The sequence below is a fragment of the Crocodylus porosus genome, unplaced genomic scaffold (genome assembly GCF_001723895.1).
Source record: "Crocodylus porosus isolate Cpor-Errol unplaced genomic scaffold, CroPor_comp1, whole genome shotgun sequence".
Classification (NCBI taxonomy): domain Eukaryota; kingdom Metazoa; phylum Chordata; order Crocodylia; family Crocodylidae; genus Crocodylus; species Crocodylus porosus.
Window position 1 is genome coordinate 122671220 of NW_017728886.1, and position 27614 is coordinate 122698833.

A 27614-nucleotide genomic window follows, 5' to 3' on the forward strand; every position below is an offset into this window, starting at 1 on the left:
TATTATAGCAGCAATGCAAAGCCATGGGAAACCCCACTTAAGTAATCAAGTGAAATTATGATGGTTTTACATCCCTGGAGTGGCATGAGGCTGACAGCATATCTTGGTCTCAAACGTATTATCCATATTAGCTTTTAATGGAAAATTGTGGTTCTGTACTGCATCAGTTAAAATAAAGGAAACTCCTTCCCTGGATATTTCTTGAGCCGAGCCTGCCCCCATGACAATGCATGCTAGGTTTGTGACTTGAGTCACAAATAATCTGGATCTAGGTCAAGGATTTTTTTCAGGCCCCCAGCAATGAAAGGGTACAGGACACTTCCCCACCGCACCATCTCCAGCACTGATGGGGCATTACACAGGAAAAAACAATGCATCACATTGTATTAGCTGCTTGATGGCCTAATATTAAGCAAGCAACCTCAGTCTTACTCCCACCCCATTGCTCATAATCATATGCAAAATAACTTCACATCTGTTGTACATATACTGCATTGCAAAACACAGAGCTTGAGCCAAAGAAAATGGTACACAAAAAAACCTGCTGCCTTAAGAATTACTTTAAACTCTGTTTTGCTCCCAGTGGAGAATTATTGCAGTTGCAGATTAACTGTATTTAAATACATTTCTGTGATTTACAGGGAATTTAGGTTTGAGCAAAACAGCTAAAATTGAAAGAAACTTGTTTCAGAAACAGTTGCTTAAAGAAAAACATCACTGTTTTTATTGTTTTTGTTTAAAGGAAATGAGATAGCAGGTAACACTGCACCAGAACTTATTTTATTTTAATACTTGCTAAGAGGCATTTTAAACACTTTTTTAAAGTGTTTTTTTACAGCTTGGAGGTACATGAACAGGAGAAAAGTTTAATTATGAAATAAGAAAATGTTTTCCAGCTTGCTGATTCCATTTGTTCATTTTTTTCTGGAAGGGAGCAAGGATAGCAGAAAAAGGCTGATACACCATTATGATGAAGTACATCTTGAAATTTGTTAGAGCCTGTAGCTGATTGTAATAGGTAAGCCACTAATTTTTCTGTTCAGTTAAAAATATTTGTATTATTGTATTGATACAGTTGACTGAGGACGACCCCACTGGTTTATCATTTTCTAACAAACAGTTACTCAGAGGGCCAGTTCTGTTGACTTCTGAGCAGATGAAACCATCTTGATGATAATGTGCACTGTTGGTAGTAATCCTGGACATTGCATGTAGCTCAACTGAGGACATTAGCTGTCACACTCTTGGCAATGGGCCATTTCCTAATGACAGATTTGAGTGCATTACATGAAGGACTTATTGCATTATACATATGCTGGTAGGCCTCATGGGATGTACCCTACTTCAGAGGTGCCAATTGTTGGTCAACATGTTCTCTACCATTTAGGCCCCCTCTATACGATATCTCTATTACACAATTACCCAGTTAATTGCATGGTAAATGTAGACTGGCTACATGTGCAAAAGAATTATGGTGCCTTGAAAAGGTCCAACCAACTATAAAAAGTTATTGCCCCAAAATATGTAATACCTTTGTAGCTGGTTTCTATTCAGCTTTAATCTCTGTGTGTAGGCAGTCCCCAGTGGCTGGGAAACTGCAGCTGCTGTGATCTCCCAGCCACTATGGTGTAGCTGGGGATGAGCGTCTCTGCAACTGAAGGCAGTCTTGGGCCCGGCTGTACCCTAAATGTCCCTACAGCTGACAGGTTTCTAAGTCCTGACTGCATCTGGTAGCTGCGGATGCTGTCTCCCAGCAGTGCGCTATGGTTGCTGGGACCTTGTAGGGGCTGTGAAGTGCTGCTGTGATTGCCAGCCCTGGGGATGCTTAGGGCCCCATGGCTGGATTGCAGTGGCTGTGGTCTCCCAGCCACGGGGATGCATGGGGTGCCCCTTTGGCTGGGAGCCCCATCAGCAGTGGGGGGACTCCCAGATGTGGAAACCTACTTCTTGCTGGTGTAAGGGAAGCCTGGGATTGGGCTCCCCCATCACCAACAATAAATAAGGTGTGATGGGATCTAATGTGTAATCCCACAATCATTCACGTGTGGCATGGCAGGAAGTGCATTTCTGTGGATTGTGCATTAGATCCCTGTGGTGCCTTTACCTGCATGTGTAAAGGGGGCAATCTCATTTCAACATAAAACATAAGGAGCTTTCAATGCCAACAGGCTTATCTGAGAAAAATAAATAAATAGAAAAATAAATAAATTGGTCTCTGTGTCTTTAGAAACAGAAATGGCAAATAATCCTCCAAAAAAGTATCAGTGAATATGCACACATACACACACAACCTCCCCCACCCCATCACTATTAGGATATCTCCTAAAGTGTAAGGATTTATTTTCAATGCCCACATACAATTAAATGAGAAACTATTTATAAAACGTAAGTATAAAAATATATATAATACTATTTTATACTGTATATTATGAAACAATCAAGCTGATACAGTCTGGGGAAAATACTGGACCCTAATTAGACCTTTATGTGTAATAAAATACTTTCTGAGTCAGGTATAATACCTAGCTCATTGATTTTCCAATGCATTTTAGTCTTGGACTGAAGACTTATAATGCATGGAGTAAGATATGCAACTGGCAGGTAGTCCTGCAGTAAGTTGGACTATATGTCTCTTAATGATCACTAATTGGTCCTTTCAGACATTTTTTATGTTTTCCTTGGTAAGGAAACCGGGAAGATATTAAAATCAATTTTTATTGACTGCTTGAGTGGCTTGTTGGCTGTTTCTCTTTACTGATCAATATATACTTCTCCAGTGATAAAGAGTGTCAGCACCCTTGCTTGCTAATTTGCTAACCATCAAATATCTGCACAACTCACATTATCAACTTGCATCAGAAAACTGACTTTTGTTGTTGTTATATGCCAGCTCTCTTTTAGCGTGTGATCTTTCAAGTGCCCGTAACAAACAACATCATGGATAAACAAATATATAATTTTTTTTTTTTGAAGAAAGGTCAAAAAAAAATCTGAGGTTGCAATTGTCCTCATGTCAGGAAGGTGTATGTGGATGACATTTAGAGTCAGATTCTATTGCACTTATTATTAGGTGTCTAAGTGGACTTAGGTGCCTACATGTGATCCTACTCTATTCTGCTCAAGTCTGAAAAAACAATGAAGCAAAAGCAGGTGGATCCTGCTGTTCCTCACTGCTCTTTGGCTTGGTCTAAAGTTTAAAGGTAAAGGCACGTTACAAGTGTAGATGTGTTAACATTTTCAGGGACTGGAGCAAGACAATAGGTGATGTGGGATGTATTCCATGGTGTCGCTCACATGGGATACAATAAATAAATAAAATAAAAAGACAAATGAATGGGGAGAATTTTCATACCATAGGCTTAGTCCTGCTCCCACTGACATCCACGACAGTCATGTTTTTGATCTCAGTGGGAAGAGTATCTGGTTCTACAGATCATGAGAGCTTTAATATATGCACTAAAAAAACAGGTTGTAGCCCCAAACCATTGTAAATCAGCAGGACTCCAGTGGCACCAGTGATGATACTGATTTACAACATCTGAGGTGTTGGTCTGAGATCCTTCCTAATGAGTGATGTGATAGAAAAAGATGTGTGTGTATGTATGTATATCTGTGTGTGTGTGTAATATATATCTACATATATTTATATCTATATCAGAACAATCTGAGAGAGCTTTTTAGTGTGCCATGTGAAACTTTTTTTTGTTTCTTACACTCATAGGATGAGCTGCTTCTCTTCAGAAGTGTTTAGCAAGCATAAAACAAGTGGTGATAAGATGAACCATGCAGAAAATAGAGGTAAATAATTTTCACCTATTTTTTGTCTCCCCATCTGCCCACCCACTGCCAGAAATGATTCCTGTCACAGAAGCAAATTTTCACTACAATACATACCAGCAACTTGATGAAAACAATTTCTATACAGCTTCTAAAAATACACCTCACTTACCATACTGACAACACTGCCACCACAGATTCTTGCAAAATACTGGTGAGACACTGAATTAGCCCAGGTAGCTGGTAAAAGGAGGTAGCCTCTGGACACCCAAGTAGACATCTGCATACAGAACAAGATTGCAGCAATCTATTTGTGTAACATGATGCTCAACATGTTGTTTCTCTAGCAGATCAACTCCCAAATATAGAGCAGATGCAGGGGTGAAGATGGGGCAGTGAAGGGGAAATAGGTCTTTTTTAATGCTTGATTTAAAACCCATTGAAGATAATGGCACGGTTTCAATGGATATTAGTAGACCTTGGATCAGACACTCAGGCCAGGTGCAGACACTACAGATATAAAAGATTGGAAACTGGTCTATACCCGTACCAGAACAGATGTTCCACACACAGACTGATTTAAAAATGGCATGACCAGGTCTAAGAAATGGCAGAACCTGCCCCACCAAAGTGGGGCTGTGTCTTTTGTTTGCTACTGATCTAAACTACACCGCTTACAGAAAACTGCATAACTTAGATCAATTCTGCCTCAGGCTTTTTGAATATCTATATCTAGCCCTAGTACCCATTTATCAGGTGTAACATTGAAACAAATGGGTTCAACTTAATTTTTCTAGTTTGTGGGAGGAGATTATATATCTCACTTCCTGCCATTCACAAAGCCAAATTTGAACATTCCTTTTATTTCCATTCTCAGCAATAAGAAAAAGCCTGATCTCTTAAAGCCTATTAATTGTCCTATGTATACTAATTATATTCCTCGCCTAGGGCAGATGGCTCACTGATCTTTGAAATGCATTTAAAAAAAGAAATATAAAGAGCTTTGTAGCTTCTTTTCATTTTCTGCTCCTGAGCAGAGTGGAACACATGTGAAAGCAATTATTTTTAAAAGCATTCTCCAGCCACATCTGTTTCTTATTGCAAAAACCATTGTACAGGTGAAATAAATCAAATGCTGACCCTATAAAAGGGTACAAGTAATTTTTAAAAAGTGAACTTGAGCCAATGTTCTCAAGCATGGTTGTACAAAGCAGGAACCTAAATCTGTACTTCCGCATTTGATTTTCAGAGGTGCTGAACATGTACTCCTCACTTACATTCCTGAGCATTGTGTGCACAGCCAGCTTGAACATCAAGTAATTTATGTTTAATGCCCCCTGTATGCATTTAGAGATGTGATTTTTCATTTTGAAAATACTGGTCTTCATTTCCACTTAAATGGAAATTGATCTGTAGATTTGCTTTGCTTGATCAAGTTGAAATATACTACACTTTGGAGTGATTGTGGTCAACATTTCTGTGGTATCTTTCAATCTGTTTTCAGACCCTCATACAGATTTGTATCTCAGAAGCCATGTCATAGGTTCCTAACATAAATTTTTATTATTTGAAGTCTTGCTGAGCAGAGAAGGCGACATTAATTCTCATCTCACCTACAGGATTTGGCTTTGCCAATGTCTCTCTTACACTCTTAAAAGATGGGTTAGTACTCTGGGTTTGGACTAGATGAGTGGTGAGGTCCCAACCACCTACAATTCTGTAAATTTTTCCTTTCTCCAAACTGAAAGCCATGGCCTTGGAGGAGAAGACTGCTCGCTCACAAGCAGGGCAGGAGAAAACAAGCAAGAGATTGTTGCATCAGCCTGAGTCCAGATCTGAGTCAAAGTTTTTCCACTAAGTTCAGGTCTTATATTTAGTGGCAAATTTACTTTTTCTTCAGTTGTAGGCCACACAATCCCAGTCAGGTTTGACAAGAGATTGCTTTATACCAAGGTTATTTTTTTAAAATGACAATTATGATGGAAACAGAAGAGAGGAGGAAGTACAAATGTACATGGTCAATAAATCTATTCAGAGGAAAAAAAATAGAACAATATGATGTAAAAAATAGGCCAGTGCTAGTTGGTGGGAACGGAACAGAAAGGACTTTTTAAAAAAAAAAAGTGTAGTGGTGAAAAAGCAGTATTAGAAAGAAAATAGTTGCATTAGTATGGACTGGGATGAAATTAATGAAGAGTCAAAATGAAAAGCTAAGCTCTGTTTCAAAAGAAAAATATAGAAAACAATTGAGCTATTAGTAAGGAGAGAATAACCCATAAAATAATGATGGGTACAGAATAGAAAAGGGATTCGTGAAACATCTGAGGACAACTAAATTGTGCGTATTATTACATTTTAAGTGAATTAGTGAAAGAACACATCACTGACAATTGTTTTTATTAAAAAATATATTACAAGGAGCGCATCAACAGACTTCCGAAAAGAGGAGGAGGAGCAATCTTGAAAGTTCTCATCCTGTCCCACTAAATGACATCCTATAAATTAATGGAGCAAGTACTATGAAAAAGATAAACATTTTGGGCCAAATCACAAGAGAGACTGAACATCTGCTGATATTAGTAGACCTCGGACCAAAGAGGCTGAACATTTTTCCAAATTACGTCCGTGCAAATTGCTGCTGCTCAGCACTGCAAACACTCAGGGGTAACTCAGATTTGTCACCCAATCATTGATTAAGAAAGCATATAAACACATTTCACTTTAGGTATATGGTTATGAACTTCCCTGAACTGTGGCCCTAACTAGTAACTGAACCATCAACAACACACACAGCTTGAGATTTTAAAGAAAAAATTGTGCCAAACATGAATGGCTTTTTCAAAGCTGAATTGCAACACTAGAAGCACTTTTCTTGTTATTTATGGGGATTTTAGTCAAACATTTGATACTGCTCTTCCAAAAAGGAATTATTTATAGACTGGATTCCTATTTTGCTGACTGAGAAGATGCTATGTGCATGCCAAAGGACAAACATTTAAAGTCCTGACTTGGGAGAACTGTATAGCGTGTACTGTGACGCTATGCTAAAACCAATTGTATTGACTTGCAACACCTGAAAGTGGGAGTAATAAGCAAATTTCACAAAACTGCCAAGTGACACGAACTGGATAGGCATGGCTGGGGTAAAGTTAGATAACCTTTAGAAAACAAGCCATTCTTCTTCAGGCAACCTGTTGAGGAATATCTTGCATTCAAAAGCTTGTCTAACTTTATTCCAACCATGCAGTTGGTCCAATAAAAGATATCAACCACAAAATCCTTGTTTCTTGCATATTGTGCTATTGTGGCTATAATGTCACTCCCAACACTACTGAACGGGTAGGAATTATGAAAATATTCAAGCAATGTAGCAATAGAACATGAACTAGAGACTGAAAAGGTGAGCAGAAAGCAACAAAAGCCAAGTTTGATGTGAAAAAATGCAAAGTAAAGTACTTGAGGGGGAAAAACAAATCCAATATATGCTGGAGCAAGGGAAACCTATTGAAATAGGTGTTATAGTGGGCTTCAAAGTTTGCAATGCTGTATGGCTATGAGAAGGGTCAGTGAAGTTTGAGATCCAGGCACAAAACACCACGCAATGGAGCAAAGTAACAACAAGTGTGATTCTAAACAGTTTTGGGCCATTGTATACCTGACATATGATATTCATTTCTGGATGCAACTTTTCTAGGAAGGAAAAAAAAAAAAACAGATTGGAGAGAGTTAAAAGAAAAGACAACAAAAGTGGTTATGGAAGTAGAAGGATGGGTTTGTAAGGAAAGTAAGAAGTTGTAAATGTGTTAGGCTATTTATTTTAATGATGTAACATTTGTCTACAGTGTCAGAGGTGTGCCTGGTTGCAAGAAGATTAATTATATGCTAACAGCCTGTGACTATCTAAAGGGAGCAACACCTCAAGTAGAAAGGAATTATTTCATGCAGCACAAGAGGGGGTATGACTATGAGTAATGGGCAAAATGGAAAAAGGAAAAACAAAGATATGCTGAATATAAGGGAAAAGTTGCTGGAAGCAAACTGTATTGCATCTTCAGTATAAGTTTCTGTCCTAGAGGCTCAGTTGCTTTGGACTTTTATAACTAGATCAGATTAAAAACTGTAACATGTACTTGATGGTCCAGTCTTGCATTGGCCAAGGTCTTGGCTGGGCCTAGCAAACTTTTCCATTTCTAACTTTCCAATACAAATTAAAAAAGAACCTATCTACTCCCTCTGCCATTCCAGATCCCCTTTTTTCTGATCTCTGAGTATCTGGCCCTGGTTTAATCTTCCCTTTCAGAGGTGAAGCGGTGTTTTCACACATTCCACAGAAATGCAGTTTGATTCATCCTTATTATTAGGACAAGTACTTAGCTTAATTATACTAGGCAGCAATATGACACCTTCTATGCAGCAGTTTCCACAGTTTTTATAAGAGGTCATGAATGAAGACTCACAAAAACCTGAGAGGGATGAGAGATGATAGCCACCTCAAGGCCCTCCTAAGAAGTTTGCTTGCAGACGGGGAAATGAAGTAACGAGTGATAAACCGAGGCTTTGAAAACCTCACAAGGCAAATGATGTGGCACAGAATGAACAAAGTGTGGAATTCACAATCTCCGTTTAGTTCCAATCAGTGCTAAATTAACCCAAAATAACTCTGTCTTCAAAGGGGTTACTTTGGATCAACTCACTACAGTCCAAACCCTGCATTCTAGCCGCTGCAGTGTTCTTATTCTTAAAAATGAAGATCCTTCCCTTGAAGCGTTAGCAGTTTTTCAAGAGCATTTGGCATTTAGGGGGTGGTTGGTGTGACCTCCATCCCAGTAAGATTCTCTGCAGATACCACTTACCCTATTATTACAACAAGCAGTGGCATTTTTTTTCCAGCCATATTCATTTCTGAAAATATTTCTAAGACTTATGTCCCTCGAGTCCCAGTAAGTTACGATCAAAAACAACCTTTCAAAGTCAATGATGACCTATTATAATGTTGCTTAAACAGTGTTGCTTAAACACAAAGTTGCTTAAACTTTTCAGCACACAGGTGTGAAACCAATTACTTTTCCAGCCCAGCTGTCTTCATTTTTTTCCCCTTATTTAAAAGATGAAAACTTAGAGTTCCTTTGACATGCCTTGCTTTGAAATTTGATAAATATTTTAATTTTAGTCTATGCCCATTGCTGTAGCTAAGACAAGGGAGAATTTTATATGAAACTTTCTGCTGTAAGAATTATTAAATATGGTTGGTAGATACTGGAACAAATATGACGGGCAGGTGATTCTGTATTCTCAGCCCTTGGGATGGGATATGTCAATAAACATCAACGTTGTGCACCACTTAGAAGTGAAGTCTCATCCATATGGGAAAGTTGCATTGGCTAATTTTGTATAATTTTTAAAATGGTGTGGTTAAACTGATAGAACCTCTGTATAGCCACTTTGTTTTCAAGTTAAAAATAGTACAAATCTAGTCTACTTTAAACCACTATGACCTAAACTAAATAAAAAATATGCCTGGTTTAAACTAAGGGGGAAAAATAATAGCTATACAGCCTTTTATAGCATCTTAGTTAAATTTGTTAAACATGCAAGCATGCACTCCTTTAATTAGGTCTGAACTGCTTTCTTATGCAAATAAACTCTCAGTTAAAGGGAGCCATGTATACTTCTCTTCAGAGCCAGGGAGAGTACAGGTGTCTGATCTGGTGCAGCAAGAGGGTGTCAGGTGCAGAAGAGATCAAATTAGGAAATTGAAGAGCCTTATGAGGAAGCAAAAATGACATCTGTCCAGAAATACTGACCAGTTTTGAGACAAGCTGATATCCATCCACATATCCAGCTCTTGAAAAAGGTCTCCATTCTGTTAATTTTATCCCTGCTGCCAAACAGTGATATTTCTTTGTCTAAGCATCTGCTGAAATACATGGACTCTCCTGCCAGGTGCTTGGCTGTAATAGCTGATAGACCTGATTACTTAAGGGGCAAAAGGTTTGGCTCATCTGGTTTTGCAAATTATGAACAATCATTCAAGCAGAGGGTTAACATTTGTGTGCAATTTAAGTAATGAGTCAGCCAAGTCATCAGTTCACAATGCCCTACAACTTACTCCCACTTCCTTTGCTAAGAGAGCTTGGTGTTCAAATAGCTGTCCCATCTTTCACCTGCAAACTCTTTGACATCAGAACTGTCAGCTGGATGCATTCCCTTAGGACATCACCCCAGGCACAGAAGACAGATCTGAAAAAACCTTATTAGATCATTCATGCTATCTCCTTCCCGGTGCTGTGCTAGTTCTTACATTACATCTCCTTCCGTTCTAGCTACTGTAATTTTAAAATTCCCAAGGCATGCCGTTTCCCCATTCTCCTGAAGCCAGTATCTTGCACCATGCCAGATTTACCTCCAAAAACAAACAAAAAAGAGCACCAAAAAGAAATTGTAATTGCAGCCAAGATGAGCAAATAGCGTGAAAGACACATTCATGTATTTGTGAAACAAGAGGCTTGTGATGTGGCAACATGGTCCCTAAGGGTAAGTTTAGGTTAGATGGAGAAATCTATTAGAAAGGCTAGTCAAACTGAACACTGGTTTGAAATGAAAAATATTCCTGGATCTATCCTATAGCATTTTGTGGTCTGGGAGAAAGTGTCTTTTAAATCAAGCCAAGCCAAACATCTTGTTTTGTAACCCATTTTATTTAGCAAAGAAAAAATGAATTCAAATATCCCACACAAAGAACACATATCAGTTCCCTGATATCAAAGCCCAGATCAGAAAGCAAATGATTTTCATTCAGTTCAGTTCTGATGTTTGGTACCAGCGCAGTCCTCTTCTGCTACTTTCCATGGGCTCGTGCAGAAGTAGTACAGTTGGGGCCCAGTTCTGTACCCATTTTACCACATATGTGATTGGCCTCAGTTAGTTCATTGACACAGTAAGAAAAATGCTCAGTGTTTGCAGAATGGGAGTTTTAGGCTCTGATCCAGCAAAGCAGCTAAGCACATGAATAGCTCTAAGCGTGGGCTTAAGTTCCATTGATTTCAGTAGAGCTACTCTTGTATTTAGAGATAAACATGTTCACGTTTTGCTGAATCGGGGCTTTCATCATTCTAACATTATTAGGAGAGTTTTTTTTTAATATTTCTTTTCATTAAAATTTCCTTTACATCTTCAAGCTCCCTTTTTTCTCTTTTGAGTGCCCATATGGTCCGATGTGCTGAGCACTTTTTTTTTCTTTAATGTAAGTGCTTTGTGGCTCTTGATTTAACACCGACATGATATTTCTCAAAGGTTACTGTGGGATTCTGATAAAGCTAATGACTACTTCCATTTAATGTACACAATACCCTACACCCTTCCAGGATTTTAATTAGTCATATTTGACAGCATACAAAATCAAAGCCATTTTGACCCCATTTTATTCCCTCCTCTACTGTGAAAACCCTAATCCCAGTCAGGCATTTTTTGATTAGTTTTATCTGAACCATACTGCTGCAGCAGCAGGCCACTGCAGATGGCTGAAAAAACTTCCATCAACAGAAACCTTAGGTGAGTGTAAAAGTGTTTAGATTCAAATCCAAATACAAGATAAAATCCACAATCACAGTAGTGGATTTTCTGAGCCACTGAGTAATGCACTCCTGTGCATCCCATACCAAATCAAGCCCAGAATGTCTAGACCTGCGCAGCTATAATTTGAACTATTCAGTGACAAATCCTCTCTCACTGACATGGATGTCAATAGTACTTACATAGCCATGTAAGTGTTTTTGATGCTTATGTTCAGTTTGAGTTCTGTTTCCACCTGCAGCACAGTAAGATTGCTCAAGTCTGCATGTATATGCCTGAAGTAAAATGGAGGAGGGAGGTCCTGGGTTCAGGCCTCAGCTCCTACAATAGCTTTTCTTTAACTTGCATTTAATATTTATTAAATAAAGTGGATAAGCAACAGTGGAATTGTTTCTGCCCCACTAGGGTGCCCTCTCAGAGTAACATCTATTGCACTAAGCCATCATCTCTCTTCACTGACTGTTTTACTCTTGGCCTCATGTATGCTCCGTGTGCCAGCTTCAAGAGAGGGGCTGGAAAGGGCTCTGGACAATGCCCGGCCCATGGCCTGGTGGGTAGAGCCTTTTGCTGAGAAGCATTGATGAAGGTTCATCTCCTGGTTGGGGGTAGACTTAAACCCTAGACTCCTGCTCCATGAGTTAGTGCACTAACAACTAGGTTACTATGCTAAAAAAAAGGAAAGATCTTCTCCATGTGACACCTACTAATTGTGGTTTTCTATAACTGCAATTTCAGGACTTACCTGATGTCCTCCCCTAAGCACCTGTGCAGCCCACTGAGCATGCCTGATTCGGAAGTGTAGGGCAAGCACAGCTACTTGGAATCCAAACTGTGCATAAGTGCCAAAAAATGCAGATATGTGGCTATGCACATGCCACTTAGGCACACAAGGATGTAACAGAAATTAGCCCTTACCCTCCAGTGTCAAGACTTTCCTTTAGTCAGAACTACCCAGAAATAAAAGTAACAGTTTTAACCAGTGACATTTTGGTTGACACCAAAGAATTTGTTTTAAACTCCATTAAGTGCAAAATTTCAGTATTTAAAAATGAATGCTATCAGGACAGAAGTAATAGAATATATTGCCTGGAACTGATTGCTGCCTCAGCGACAGAATTGTGTGCATCAGGGTGCTGCAATGAATTTGAGAGGGCAGGCACTCAGAACAGAACAATGTTGGAAGGGTTGAAGGTTCTCCTTATATCAATGCAAGCAAAGCCTACTGGCTTATGTGAAACTTGCGTGCAACTGGCTATGGTGCAGCTTTTTAGTTTTTTTTTTTATCATCTGTGCTTTCAAATACCAGAATCCACTTCCTGCCAACACTTCCCTTAGTTCAGAAGGCATGTGTGTGTATGTGTTGTGGAGGGGAATGGTTTTAGAAATACTTGGAAGAATATACAAACCAATCTGATTGGGACTATTTTTTGCAACTCCCTGCCTGGAAGGCCAGGCTCCATTTATTCCATGTGTATGACCGTGTAGGACACAGAAGCAGAAAATATAAGTGTAGTTAATACATTTAAAATACCTTTAACCTTACCTAAAACAGTGTTTCTACATCCAAAGTGTTCCTGCCTTTAATTTGGTGTCTACAAACCTTGCAGTTCTAGTCCCACTAGAAAGCTTGGGATTCCCTTCCCCATACAAACACACAGAGATCTGTTCCTTACCTTGAAGGAACATGAAATATTGGACCTAAATTTCTTTATTTCTTTCTTTATTTTTTTGCTGTAGGACTGAATATTGCTCAGGCTTGGGACTTAGGATGGGGTCATTTGGAGAGATAAATTCCACATCTGACAAAAAAAGGTTGCTTTTTCTTTTAAAGAAAAATGACATTCCTTCATAGCTGCTCAGAGATTAGGAATGTTTGAAACAGTCTCATGGGAGATAGACAGGGGTTAGAGTGTAGGAGAGGTGGTCAAAGGCACATGGGTATTACAATTAAATGTAAGGTTCTGTGATTTATCCCAATAATATTACTTTTGCCTATCTAATAGAGTATATATCTATTTATATATCTGTATGTACAAGGAATGGAAAACAGTTTGATATATAGATATATGCTCCTCAAGAACTATTGCAGAGGAACATGCTAACTCATTTCAGATCATTTTAATGAAAAGATTAAAATAAAAAAGATAAATATTTTAAATATTTTAAGGTGTGGCATTAGTAACTAAAAATGCAAATTTAAAATACAGAAGCCAAACTAATGCTGCTATTAGTAGAGGATCAGGAAAGAAAAGTGGGGCTTCTAGTATTTTTATTTTGGCAGTGATAGCAGTACAGGTTTTAGCCTCTTTATATAATTTAAATGAAAACGTCTATTTCTCAGCAGGAGCAGAATGATTGTAATGCCACAACAGTTATCATTTGGAAAGTGTTTCCCCCACCCCTCTATCCATTCCACGGAATTTTTTTGCAAAGGCAATTTCCTTTTACCGAAGGGAAATAAATATAGGAGGCAGTATTTCTTTTTTAAGAAACCAAATCAAAAGTTTACTACAACAATGGTAAATAATAGAGGACAAGTGCCACCATATTTTCTGAAGTGAACTTGTTTCAGAGTGGAGGCTTTTTTTTTTTTTTAGTGGGCAGTTAAAATGAATACTGAGAACAATCCAATAAAAACAACCAGGAAGCCCATCTTAATTATTTTCAGTGAATGTAAATGTGTGCTGTGAGCACAGTGTAGCATAAATATACTGCACACAAATAATGCACGAGATGTAAAATGAACTCTCCCTTGGTAAGTACCAGAAGGTCCTTCAGTTGTGCTCACATTGGAAGGCTTCTCCAAGCCTATTTTCTTTGCATTTTCTCATTTTACTGCAGAGCAGATGTGGAAAGCTTAGTATAGTATTCAAAACTGTCCCCATTCAAAAATATAGCAAATTACAATGTATAGGTATGGTTTGAGGGGTGTAAGTTTTAGACACTTCCTCAGCCTGATGAAGGGCTTTTGTGCCCAAAAGCTTGCTAAGAAGAAATTTTCCAACTATTTGAGTTGGTGTAATAAAAGATATCGGATTTACCCAAAGAACCCTGTCTGCCTAGGCACGGTTTGTGGAATTAATGTAGTCTTCTCATCAGTCCATAACCTGGCCATATAAATAACAAGGCCACCATAGCTGTGCACACCCTCACATGCAATTCTACATTTGTTGGCATTTTTGAATAGTTTATCTTGCAAAATTTTGAGTGACTTTATTTCTAACATTTTGCATTTACAGGTGTTTCCTCTAAGTGTCTAACTAACCACCTCATGCCCTGAAGAACAAGTCTTCAAAATTGAAACATCCCCACTTTTCATTTCCCTGCCTTGAAATACTCTTGGCATATTGTATACTTTAAAAACAGGCAACTATTTAAACCTTAACATTCACTGTTTAATTTCTTTTCTGAACTCTTTGAGAATAACAACTAGTAAGCTTTGAAATGTATCTTTTATGATAAACAGTCTTTGGACCTCTGGGTCAAAGAAAGGGCACACAACCCTTTTCATTTTCATTTCAGTGGTACAGCTGAAATTGTTGTTCCAAAAATAAAGATATCAGAGGTGTGGTGGGGTAGGAGGAAACAAAGAGAAATGGCACAACAATTTGAGGATCGCTTCTGTTCCCTTGCCTGCCATTGCACAAGAAATCACAGATGACATCTTAAAACTCAGCTGGTACTTTAAATATTTACATCAATAAATCCTCACGGGAAGCTCACTTTAAACAACATTATTAATGCTCCTGGAGAGGTTGATTAGCCTGGATCAGACACATCAATAAGATGGGAACAATGTTTTTCATAACACATTCGCACTCCATGATTTTTTTTTGTTAGACAGGTGTAAAAAGAAAAGCAATTTTACAGTATTCATATGTTTGCAAGAGTGCCAGGGACAAAGCATGGTGAAAAAAATCAAGGTATGGTATTTCTTTCAGCGACTGGTATGACGTTGAACACTACAAGGGACCAGACAAGTGTATTCTGTATGCGCACACCGCAGAGAGGAAGTCTTTGGAATGCCATGGGTCATGCAAGTCCATAATGCTACAAGAACGCTAGTTTACTAACGACATGCAGAAAACGCTCAAATGTGCCCTCCCCACCTGTCTTCCTCCCCGCAGCCTCCCAACAAAATAAAACAAACAAGATGAAGGCTTTTTTGTCACCTGAACTTTTTTACAACTTGGAACCACCTACTCTGCAGATTTCCCTTTTGTCACAAGAAGCCCTTGGTATATATTCTGTTTTCTTCAAGGTCCAGATAGCTCAATAGACTCCAAGAACTTTAGACAATGCTTTGCAGTCAAAGCAGACAAACTGTAGACTGCTTGGAGTACCTACAGAATATCAAATTTCTCCTTGTCACTTAAATCAATGTTCTGTACATTTGTTGGCAGTATGATGTCACCAAGATCCCTTAGAGGGGCCCACTGCTAGGAGCAGAGCTTTTTCCTCAATTCTTCTGAAAAGAAGGTGGCAATGTCCAAAAGGAAATGGAAGTCATATTCCTGGCACACTCTTTAGAGGGGTTATAACTTTTTGAGAGCTCAATAAAATAGTTAGAAACATGTTAGCAACATCTGACCCAACATTAAAAAACTTGAACAAAGTGACATACTCCTCATGGTTTGTTCAGCAAAGCCCAGGTGTTATCTTGACACTTGATATTGTCGGCCAAACTTTTACTTTCTGCAATAGGGAACATCATGTCACATACAGGTGTTTTACGGTTTTTGGCAGCAATGGGACACTGATGGCTTGGAGTGTGCTTGAAATGTCTCCAAATTTCATCTCTGAAGCCTCAAACACATGGGCGGTCATGTAGCACAGGCCTTGGGGAACTGGGGAGTTACAAGAGGCCAAAAAAATACACAAGCCCATTAGTACTCATCATAATTATTGAGATCTGTAAAATAGGCATTAGAATAGGTCTTTGCAGTTAGATGAGGATTGAAGTATTTGTTTCTCTCCTCCAGGATCAGGTTGTTTTTGTTAAATGCCTGGAAAAAGAATAAGAAAATGGGAGGGAGGGGAGGGGAGTCAGTAAGCATTATTTAAAGTGATTTTGGGGGGCAAACCACAAGAGTCATAGTTTTAGACAAAAATATAGTCTAGGGGCACATTTACTATGAACACTTGCATTATGTATTCATCTATGTCCAAGTCCTTCACTCAGTAGCTAGATTCTGCTGTACACCAGCAATGCAATACATACATAGATACTTACATACCTATATATATATATATTTAAGAATACCTGAAAACTACCAGTTGCTTTTTATAATATTCATTCTTTCCTGAAATATTGTCATTGTCAAAATGGCTCTATATAGCTTTATTGACTTAAATTTTTTTTTGCTTTACTCCTTATGCACTTCTTGATTTTTTATAGTCAAAATTTCAAAAGTATCTAAGTGGTTTAAGAGCCTAAGCCTGGTTTTCAGAAGTGATTTAAGCAGTAAGGGCCAGATCCTGTTTGGTTAGTGCCCAGGCCTGATTCTGTTTTACCTAGTGGGTCTCTAAGTGGACTTACATGCTTAAGTGTGATCCTATTTCCCCATATTCAAGTCCTGAAAATGCAGTAATGCATCTGCTTTGGTAATGCACCATAATCTGACTTTGAGTCTAAGTTACAAAAAAACAGTGAGGAGGAAGAGGAACCCCCAGTTTTTTGCATTAACAGTTTTTCACAGATTTGAGAAGTGTGAAACAGAATCACACTTAGGCACCTAGGTCCACGTAGACTTCCAACGTGTGGCAAAAAATCTGGACCATAGAGTCCTATACTTAGGCAATGGAATGGTGAAAACGTAGGGTCCCTGGCTCAGAAGGACAATCTAATCTGACCAGGTATGGTTGTCTAGGAATCAAGCATTTCAATAGAAAGAAACTGACATTTCTGAAGAGCAATCCAGAAATCCTGAAGGTGACCAGTGGTTCATTTCTAAAATTCTGCCTTTGTCAGTCTTCTAAACTCCTGACTCAGTCTCCAAAATAAGTAGCTCAGTTATTCTGCAATCCAGAACAACTAGTGACAGTTTTAAGGGTAGGCAGTTCTGTTTATGCTTTTTATATTAAATAGTCATTAAACAACAGAAATTACTTTTAGACCACTCTCTGTAACACTGACACCTAAACTGCATTTAAATCTTGCTTAGGGGCTGACATAACCAAATTGCATTGGACGTGAGGGTCAGATTTTCAAAGCTATTTTTCAATGCTTAACGATGAAGATAATTGTCTAATGGGAATTTCAAAAGTATCTAACTCACTTTGATCACAGAAAATGATATTCTCTTTACATTTTAAACCCTCTCTTTTTTAAAGAAATAATATGAAAAAGAAAAGTCACTAATCAGGGCTCTAGACCCAGGTTATAGAAATTTCTGCAACATCTGGTACTGAACTACATACCTTCAGACTGTCCAATCCCACATACTTTAAGAGATCTGAAAGGGGCAGGTGCTCTAAAAGATCATAAACATGAATAATACAGTGGAACGTATGGCCATGCAGTATACTCATCATGCCAGACTCTTAGCTGGCTCTTAGCCGGCATTAGTCTGCCTGGCTCATCTCACATAGTGCTATGCCAGGTGAGAATTTGACCTGTTGTGTTCACCACCTAAATCATACATATGAAGGCATAGAAGGGGAAGGGGAACAGGACCTTTGGCTTGCTGTCATTGGAACTACAGAAAAATCTCTGCAACATTTTGCTACAATTGTCAAGGTCTGGATTTGCCTTCAAGATAGCAGATTGGGGAAGACAATTTTAAACCAAAAACTAAGCAATGATCTAATTTCTTCCAGGAACAGTTAATACTATGTAGGCATACCAGCCAAATCATAATGGTTTATATTCTGTGCAATACAGGTGGGTATGGTAAAGGCTTTATCATTTTGATACTTACAACTGAATCTTTTTTTTTTAATTCAAACTTCTGCTATTTTTAACATTATTAATTTTCTGATGTTGACTCCAACTTCCACCATGAAAAACTAACAAGCAGAATTCCACTTTATGCAATCATACAGTTACACATTACAGTGACCTCTCCCTTTTTCTCACCTTGATGGCTTCTACAGAATCATACTTGTCCAGCTTATTGATATGGTTAGTGATGCTGGTATTAAGAGGAGCTGGTGATACTGGATGGATGACAGTTGCATCATGGGATTGTTGCTGATATCGCTGGCAATATGTGTAAACGAGGAGCGTAAGAAGACAACCGAGTATAGAGCTACTCAGCCCCACTGCAATCATATGGAACATGTTGAATTCTGCAAGGTGGATTTCATAAGACAGTATTAGCTTTAAAGCAGCCCCAATAAAAGCTTACAAACTTTAAAAAGAGAAAAGAAAACAGGTGACTTGGTCTAGAAGAGAACAGAGTATCTCAGGGAATGATCATGTACTTCTTAAAAAATATCATGACTCAGAAGACTTTTCCTTGTAATGCCAAATGCATCTCCTGTCTCTAGAGAGGCTTTCAGAATCTTAAATTGTCACTCCTCTCTAGAGGTGTTAAGACTGAGACGTTCCCAAAGGAACCTAAGGGAATGAATTAAATTGCATTTAGCTAAGAGCCTTGAAAATATCACCTGAATTTAGTTCTGTAAATTGTACTACAAAGCATCTGATTTGTATTAAATACATAAATGATGTGACCTTTCATGTAATATTTTAAAGATGACATATTATCTATACTAGCTTATTTTTATTACATTAAATTATAAGTTGTTTCTATAACTCTGTTATATTTAAAAATGAGGTGTGGGGGATGGGGTGTAACCACTCATATCCATTACAAGCAAACCCTGGGCACTTTCTTTACTTGGTGCTTCTCCCAGGAAGCAATGAATGGCCTGTTGGTCTTTCCATCCTCTTGCTTCTCTTCACTCTCTAGCAAAGCTATTAATTTTCATGACCTGCCTAATTTTTAAAGGGATAGGGCAAGGGATTAGCACTATAAGGAAAACAAGGATTTCTCAAACTTACATTTACTATGGAGCATCTCAGCCTGAAAGCTAAACATAAAGCATGTACTGCAGCACTAAGAGCAGGGACCTTTCCTCTTGTTTAGCTCCTAAAAGGTATGGTGAGCTCTTGTGATAGGTACTTTCTTATCTGAGATATAAAACTGGGGAGCAAGCTGGCTGCCTGGCTGTCATTTCAAAATCTAGGAGGGAGCTAAAATTTTGGGAGATGGGATATAATAGGCTCATACCAGAACATGGTACTCAGAGGAAACTCAATTGCATTGTTTTACACTATGTTCGCAAAGATGTAGCTATGTTGGTGTGGTAAAAAAAGGGATCTCAACAAAGGACAGAATTCAATTTCATATTACATTTTACATGCCCAAATGGCAACTTTTCAGTTGCCCAAGTGGTAATTTTTTTATGCACAATACAATTCTATTACCCATGCATTGTGGTTGTGTCAGCATCCACATGGATCCTGAGCATGTGCAGTTGGCTACACACTGGCCAGACAGCTATGTACACACATATGCTGGGCAGGTGTAAGCCAGGAAATTCTACACTACAGAGACCCAGGACCAGCAGGTGTTAGGCACTGGAGGAACGAGGGAGGACACTGCCGTGTTTTGAATCCAACAACTGAGTAGTTAGGGTGCTCATACAGAAAGCAGAAAATCCTGATTCTAGCCTTAAATCCCATCACTCTGACAGGATTTCCTAGAACATCACTCTAACCATTGCTTCACAAATTAAAAACACTATCCCTTCCTTTCTTCTGCCCTTTTCCTGAAGCTGGCCTCTTGGCTAGCCAAGATAGGGATGTGGAACCAGGAAAAAAAAGGCAAACTAGAGGATGTGTAGCACACTAAAATGGGATTAGATTCTGGATTTTAGCCTGGATCCTTGCTCCCATTGGTGCAAAAACTTCTCCATCCATTTTATCCAATGGTTATTAAATACAAGGTGCAGTGGCTCAGTTACAAAAGAAGTGCCAGAGAGGGCACTGGATAAGGCAGTGTCCCAGTAGTTAGAACACTATCCTGGGAAGTTGAAGCTGAAGAGATGAAGATGATTCAAATTTATTCTGAATAAGAGAAGCCTAAAACCTCAGTCTTCCACTTCCCAAGTGAGTGCCCTAACCAGCAGGCTGTTTGGTTGAAATATGAGAGGGTCCTTTCCTTGCAGACTTAGGCTCTGACAGCCATATACCATCACAGACTAGTATATGTGATCAGTAAAACTACATGGGTGCCTATATATGTACACTAGCAAGTAACAGAATTGCAAACTAAGTGGCAAAGTAAGTTTCATGTGAGCAGGGTCTGTCCACAATTTTTGAGGGCCTCCTTCAAGATATAGTTTTGCGGCCTCCTGATGAGAAGAAGCCTGCAGTGGCAGTGGCAGGGTGGTGGGGAGGAAATTGGCTTGAGAGCAGCTGAAGAAGGCAGCATCAGCAGGGGTGGGGGGTGGGGTGGCGAGCTGCAAGACATGAAAGCAGCAGTGGCAATGTGGAATTGTAGCAACTGCCCTCCCCCCGCCCCGCTACAGCACTGATTTGCAGTGTTCATGGCCACAGGGGGCCCCTTGGCTGCAGGGCCCCCTGTGGTCACAGGCTCCACGGGGTAGGGTGCGCCAGCCCTGCATGTGGGCATATAGACAGTAATAGTGTTCTGCCCAAAGATCAGAACTCTGAAACCTAAGGGTTTATCGCTTGCCTATACTGGCACCTGGGTGATTTAGGGACAGCTTCTATTTTACCTATTGGGAACCTCTGTGGATTTAGGCACCTAGTATGTGCAGCTCTATTCCATTCTGCATATGTCCCCCAAACCCTTGAATGCATCTACTTTTCTAATATCCCATTATCTAAACCTTGACACTGAGTCACAAAAAGACAGTGAGGAGGAGGACGGCTCACCCACATCTTGTATTAACAGATTTTCAGGGGCTTAAACAGGAATGAACTGAATCACTGTTAGGTGCCTAAGTCTAATTACATGCCTAATACCTAGGGGGTCTACCCAACTCAAGGAGGCGGCCAGCCAATTTCGAGGGCAGATTGCCAGGCAGGCCACCATTTTTGCAGGCTTACTGTGGTGGCCTGCACCCATGTCTCTGATTGGCCAGAGGGGGCATGGCCCTCCCCCCCCCACTGATTGGTGGAGAGGACTGTCTGTGATATGGTCCTGGCCCTCGCCGCTGGTTTACTGAGAAGGCTGTCCATCATGTGGCCTCACCCCTCGCTGCTAATTGGTGGAGAGGGGCAGAGCCGTATGACAGGCAGCCCTCTCAGACAATCAGTGGTGAGGGGCAGAGGCAGCAGCAATCTTGCCTGATCACCTTCATGCCAGCAGCCCCCTTCATGCCAGGCTCTATCACTGGGAGCCAGCATTTTATTTTTAGGAAGGTTTTTTTTTTGTCTTTTTTGTTTTTTATTCCTCATGGATTTTGCAGAGATCACCTGATTTTGCGATTTCCGTGTAATCCACCAAATCGCTATTTCAGAAAGTTCCTACTAATAGGTAGAACAGAATCTGACTAGTGGTGTCCAAATGAGGGATTTTAGTGTCTAAGCTGAAAACTGGGCACTGGATGTATGTTACTGAATCATGGAAAGGGGTATTGGATGTAGGTCCTGGTTTTGGTAGGTACCTAAATCAGTGCTCATTTGCCCAAAATGTGGATTAAGGCAAGTAACCTGGCTATCAAGGTATGTTAGACCTATAAATGTATGTCAAGATTCCCCCAAATCTGACAGTTGGTAAAAACATTTCTAAATCATGGGAGGAAAAGAGAAAGCCAGAACATAATCTGTGCAGAGTAAATCCTAGAATACAACCTATTGTACTCAACGGTGCCTTCATATTTCCTTAGTGAACTCATTCCCTTTACTTGGATGAAAAACTGCTTTTTCCTGTACACAAGAGTGCTACTACAAGCCAGAACTTTTAATGTGTCCAGCTCCAAAATAAGTGTAGTTATTATGTATTATTTCATTTGTAGCTCTTTCCAACAAGGTTTCCTTCCTGTTTTGGGACCTGTTTTACTGGCTCTAGGGTAATCTAGAATGGGTTTTGTATCTGATTCAGTTTTGGAAGCCAGCCTGATAATGAGATGGAGATAGTCTGAGGCACTAAATGGATTGATTAGTAGGCTGACTCACTGCTGTTCCTTTGCATCTCAAGTTATAGAGGGGGATGGTAAAATTATTATCCTGGACTGGTCCAGTGACTTTCCAGGTTTCTGACCTATATATAACTTATAATAGGGCTTATAATAGGGCTTTCTTCTGAGGAAGGAAGGATGATTGCCTTGGGGAAGAAGAAGAAAATAAATCCCTCTGGTAACATATACTGTTGTCTCAAAGGTAGACAGTGGCAGCCAGATGTTTAATAAGGAAGCCTCTAATAGCTATAGTCTGTCTTGGCAAGTTTAATTAATGAGGATATGATATTTAGAAAGCAGACTAAAATGAAAGAAAGCAAGAAGAGGAACAAATGGAGAAGAAGGGGAATTGATAATTCAACCTTTAAATCACAGGTAAGGTTTCTACAACAGCAGAAAAGAAAAACTTACCACCACAACGTTTTTCTTCTATGCTGCTGGATCTTGCTACTGATATTTCTAGAAAAACAAAGGAGGCAATTATACCACAGAGAGGAAATATTACAGGCAATTGCCAGATTTGTTAATTGAGGCTAAGATTTTTAATGCATATTCTACTACTCTTCCCAGACTGGATCAGGATGAAAAGATGCTTACTGCATGTTAGAGCTGGATAAAAAAAAAAAAAATTCCCTCCAAATTCACACACACACACTTTTCATTTTTGCTGCAAATATCTCTGGAAGTAAGCAAATGGCAGATATTGCACAGGAGAATTTTTATATTTTCAGGGAAAAATGTGTTGGAAAAAAAGTGGTAAATTTTTGAATGGGGAAAATAAAAGAGAGTTCATGACCATGTTCAGGGTTGGAATTGTGTCCAGGGTTGTAGAAATGGAACTGGAGGTGGAATTAGGGTTGGAATTTAGTACAATGAGGTATGACTCCAGGTAATTCCAGTTCAGATGAGTTTTGTATCTCTTCACAAATGAAGACCATGAACTTCTTGAACTTTAGTTCCAGATTAACAAAATTTTACTTCTAAATCAATCTATAGTACAGAAGCATAATAGGACAGTTGTGATGCATGGGGCAATGCCAGGCTGATGTGGCGCTGACTGTGGCAGTGTGTCCAGCCACCACTGTGCTGGACTTTATTTTTGTGGTCCTCCATAAAGGTGTTGACTAGGGCTCCTGCTCCAGTCATCAGACCCTCAGTTATGCTACTGAGTCTGGATCTTTGCTGTCTTTGAAAAGATTGGAATTGTGATAGCTCTAAGCAAGCAGCTTAAACTACCGATTCCATAACCATTCTGAGATGTTTCCCACAACTTTCTTGCTATCACAGAAGTCATGGCTGGTTCCTCAGTAGCTGTCCACAATCTCTAATCAATGAGCTTCCATCTAAAACTCTGTGTGTTCTCCATCTCTTAGATATTTTGCAGACCTAGGCTCTGAAGAAGTCAGTGGCTAAGCCTCCACTGATGTCAATGGACCTAGATTTTCAAATGTTAGGTCAAGGATGTCCAGGCATCATACAAAATGAAGACAGGCTGCTAAGAAAAGATGGACCATCATGCTGATATTTTGGAAGTTACTTCAGAAAAAGTTGGGAAACAGCTTGATAATATCAAAAGAAAGAAGGAACAAAGAGGAAAAAGCAAGTGGTGAGAAAAGAAGCAAACACAATTGTGGTAGTAGGGTATGGCTGCAGCTGAGGAAAGTCTTGGAGAGATGACTCAGGAAGTGTCTAGAATTTCAATGAGATGAGAACAGGAACAGAAAAGAGGCCTGAGGACATGGGGGAAAGGAAAGGCTGGGCAAGGGGAAGTCAAGATTAACAGATAGAAGATGAATAAAATAGAGGAAAGAACATTAGGCAAAGGAAAAAGGAAGACTTCAACAGCTTTGGCACAGGTCTTGAGAAATTCAGAAGCTAAGGCAATCCAAACAACCTGTTGAATATTCTGAGACTTGGTGTTACGATTTAGACAATTATAGTGGGGAACAGTTGCAAAATAGTCCTCTAATGTTGCTCACCAAACAATCAGTGCCACTCCACACTTTCCTTTAAATGCTGATCTCTATACTGATGGTTGGCCCCGGTGGGGCGACTTATTCTACTGTGTGGGAGCAGGAGATTGACATCTCAAGTCAGTCATGGAAAGCTTCAATTAACATGCATATTAGCAGTAGAGTAGCTAAGGAGGGGTGACTAGGGCCCCAGGCACTGAGTTAGTGGGACACAAAAACACCAGCTGCTGCACTAACAACCTGGCTGCCACTGCCACTGGCAGCCTAGTCATTGAGACTGCCCTATGTGCCACTTCTGACGAAGAAGTGGCCAGGTATGCCTCTGAATATTAAAAGGCTTTTAAAAGACCAATTGAAGAGACAGTTCTCTCCCAGAAAGAATGCAGAAGACTTGATAATTTTTTTATAAGGGGAGTTAAAAGTCTGCACTCTTTGGGACAGATTCTGTCCCATCAGGCAGGCATCTAAGGCATGTAAGTGCAATTCTATTCCACCCTGCTATACTCCCTGGAAATCCACAAATGCATCAATTTTTACAGCCCACCACCATCTGAGCCTTAAGACCAAGTCACAGAAAAGCAGTGAGGAGGAAGACCAACCTACATTTTGCATTAACTATTTTTTCTCAGAGTTTAGCAGGGTGAAATAGGATTGTACTAAAAATGCCTAAGAAATGGAATAGAACCTGGCCCTTACGTGCCTAAGAAGCAGATTCGAATCTGACCTCTTGTGTTTAGAGACTAAATGAAGCAGATACAAGTATAGTTTTGACAGGTATTTGGGATGGTGGTAAGGACTTCTCAGAAACATCTAGGAAAGGCTTGTAGTGGAGAAAAAGAGAATAATGGATACACTAATAACCTGGCTTTCAAATTAAGTCTGTGCTCCAGGCTGGTTTTATGCTGAAGTATATATTGTGTTACTAGATATGAAACAAAGATTAGTGACTTTTGCAAATCCAACAGGCCTCAAACCATTTCATTAAGTTGAACCATACTTTTTCATCTTCATTCAGTTGTGAAATCAACCCTGGCAGATTTCAAAAGGAAACATTACTAGTCCAGACAAAAATATTATTATTATTGTTTGTTAGGTGCTGAGAGTGCAGTCTGTCTGGACAAGACACTAGTAATCCCTGCCCCAAGCAGTTAATCATCCAGAAGAAAAGCAGCCAAAATTGCATTGGGAAACTCAGAGGATGGAGATGATGTAATGTTGACGTGGGTCATTATATGGGGTCTGAATGATGAGAGGAGGTTATGCCAGGCATAGGAAATTGTGCTGAAGAAGTGCTGAGAAAAGGAGAGAGGAAAAAGAGATGAAGGGAGAGGAAAACAACTGGCATAAAGGTGAGGTGGATTACAATTAGAGAACAGGGCAGATATGAGGTGAAGGGGAATACTGAAAGAAAGGGAAGGGGTATCATACACTTGACTTGATAGATGAGGGGCAGTGAGCTGCAAGATTAACAAAAAACAGTTCAATCCATCCAGGAAGATGACAAGGTCTGAAGGGGAATAGGATGGGGATCAGAAAGCTGTTTTAGGAAGAAGTTTCATCAACATAATAAAACAGCTTATTAACTGAGCATTCCTTTAAAGTGCTTTTCACAAGGCCACATGTATTTTAAATATGATCACCTGAGCACTCATAAGATATGAATGTTGCTACATTGTTTGAAACTCTTGGCAAGATGAAAAAAAACGTTAGATGGGAGTGCTCCTTCTCATGCTGATTTTTCATTTGTTTTGGATGAAAAACAAAACTGTTATTGGATTCAAATTTATTCCTACTCACTGCACACCAGTTATAAAAACAAACATTGTTTAAACTTGTCGGTCTCATCATAGAGCTGTACTGCATTTATTTTAAGTCACAAGGAAAAGAGTTGCTTACTGAGCAAACATAATTAAATTTGAAATGACAAAGGAATATGACATTTCTTTTTTTCTGTGAATAGACTACTGCCTTTTTATGTATACAGAGACAAACAATATTGCTAATAGCAATGTGATGTGGCCACCCATGTTGTTTTGTGGATTAAAAGACAGCAGTGATAAAAAAACAGTGCAGCAGTGACTGTCCATAGATGTTAAAGAATAATATGTGACCTGATTGTCTTGTCAGGTATTTAATGAACATGTGGGAATTAAGGACCTGCGGCAAAGCCAAAGGTATTTAATGTTCTAAGACGTTATTATTCGAAGAGCAGGGAACTGTATGAAATGATTTCCATATACACTACTATTGTACCCATATTTTATACACTCGAGGCAAGCAAACAGGAGGAGCATGTGTTTTCATATCCTCCAAGTTCTGAAATAATCAAACACCAAACCAGTTCTCTTAGGTAGATAATGTAGTAAAAAATGCAGACATTAAATTAAACAGAATGAAAAGGGTACACAGAACTTTGTCCTACCAAGTAGCAAAATTTCTAGCCGGCGGAAATCAGCATGACTCCATGAAGGTCAATGGAGTTTTTCAGATTTGAACCAGTAGAGAATTGTGCGCAGCTAAGAAGTTTCCAAAACACATGCAGGGGAGACCTACTGGGGGTGGGGAATGGCAAAATTCCAGCTTCGTGACAATTATTCAAGTCTTGGTTAGAAGGGCAATGTCTGGTTACATTACACAATGCCCACAAAGCTGGCAGGAACAAAAGAGAGAGACACGAAGGTCTTAGAGGCCTGTGTGAAGTGTCTCATTTGTTACAAGGGATCTGAGTTTTCCATTTGCTGTGGATATAAAGTGGATTTTCTCTTGAAGGGGACACATGCTCCACTCTGGACACAGCAGCTGTTGGGTCACAGCCCTGGAAGCTGGATTTTCTCCTTCTAAGGAGAAAAGCACAGGAAATCACAGGTTTCCCCTTGCAGGCTGGTCTAGTTCCAGCCTGCAAGGGGCTGCTTGAGGCTGGGAGGAGTGGGATGCAGGGGGCACACACACGCACATGGCCAGTGATGCAGGCAGACAGCAGTGGACAGCAGTTCCCCTAGTTGCCTATAGATAAGTGGGGGGGGGGGCATAGGTGATGCATTGGGGGCAGATTGAGGCAGCCACGGTGAGGGAGGCAATGGGGCAGTGTTGGTGGCTGGAGCTGGGGCTGCTGTCCAGCTGGGGTGGGAATGCACA

The 27614-nt window shown here is 39.7% G+C and overlaps 1 protein-coding gene and 1 long non-coding RNA gene across 2 annotated transcripts in view; one reads left to right on the forward strand and one right to left on the reverse strand.

The window, feature by feature from the left end:
- Window positions 1-8833: 8833 nt before the first annotated feature.
- Window positions 8834-20796, forward strand: LOC109314329. Its single transcript, XR_002102267.1, has 4 exons — window positions 8834-14319; window positions 16782-16791; window positions 18895-18896; window positions 20786-20796. It is a non-coding gene; the product is annotated as an uncharacterized LOC109314329 (long non-coding RNA).
- Window positions 14723-27614, reverse strand: part of SEMA5A (semaphorin 5A) — a 429765-nt gene continuing 416873 nt past the window's right edge. The window contains exons 19-21 of the mRNA XM_019541437.1: window positions 22918-22965; window positions 18428-18639; window positions 14723-16355 (exon numbers count right to left, since the gene is read on the reverse strand). Of these exons, the coding sequence (XP_019396982.1) occupies window positions 16236-16355; window positions 18428-18639; window positions 22918-22965 (380 nt within the window). The 3' untranslated portion in view covers window positions 14723-16235. The remainder of the gene's footprint in view (window positions 16356-18427; window positions 18640-22917; window positions 22966-27614) is intronic.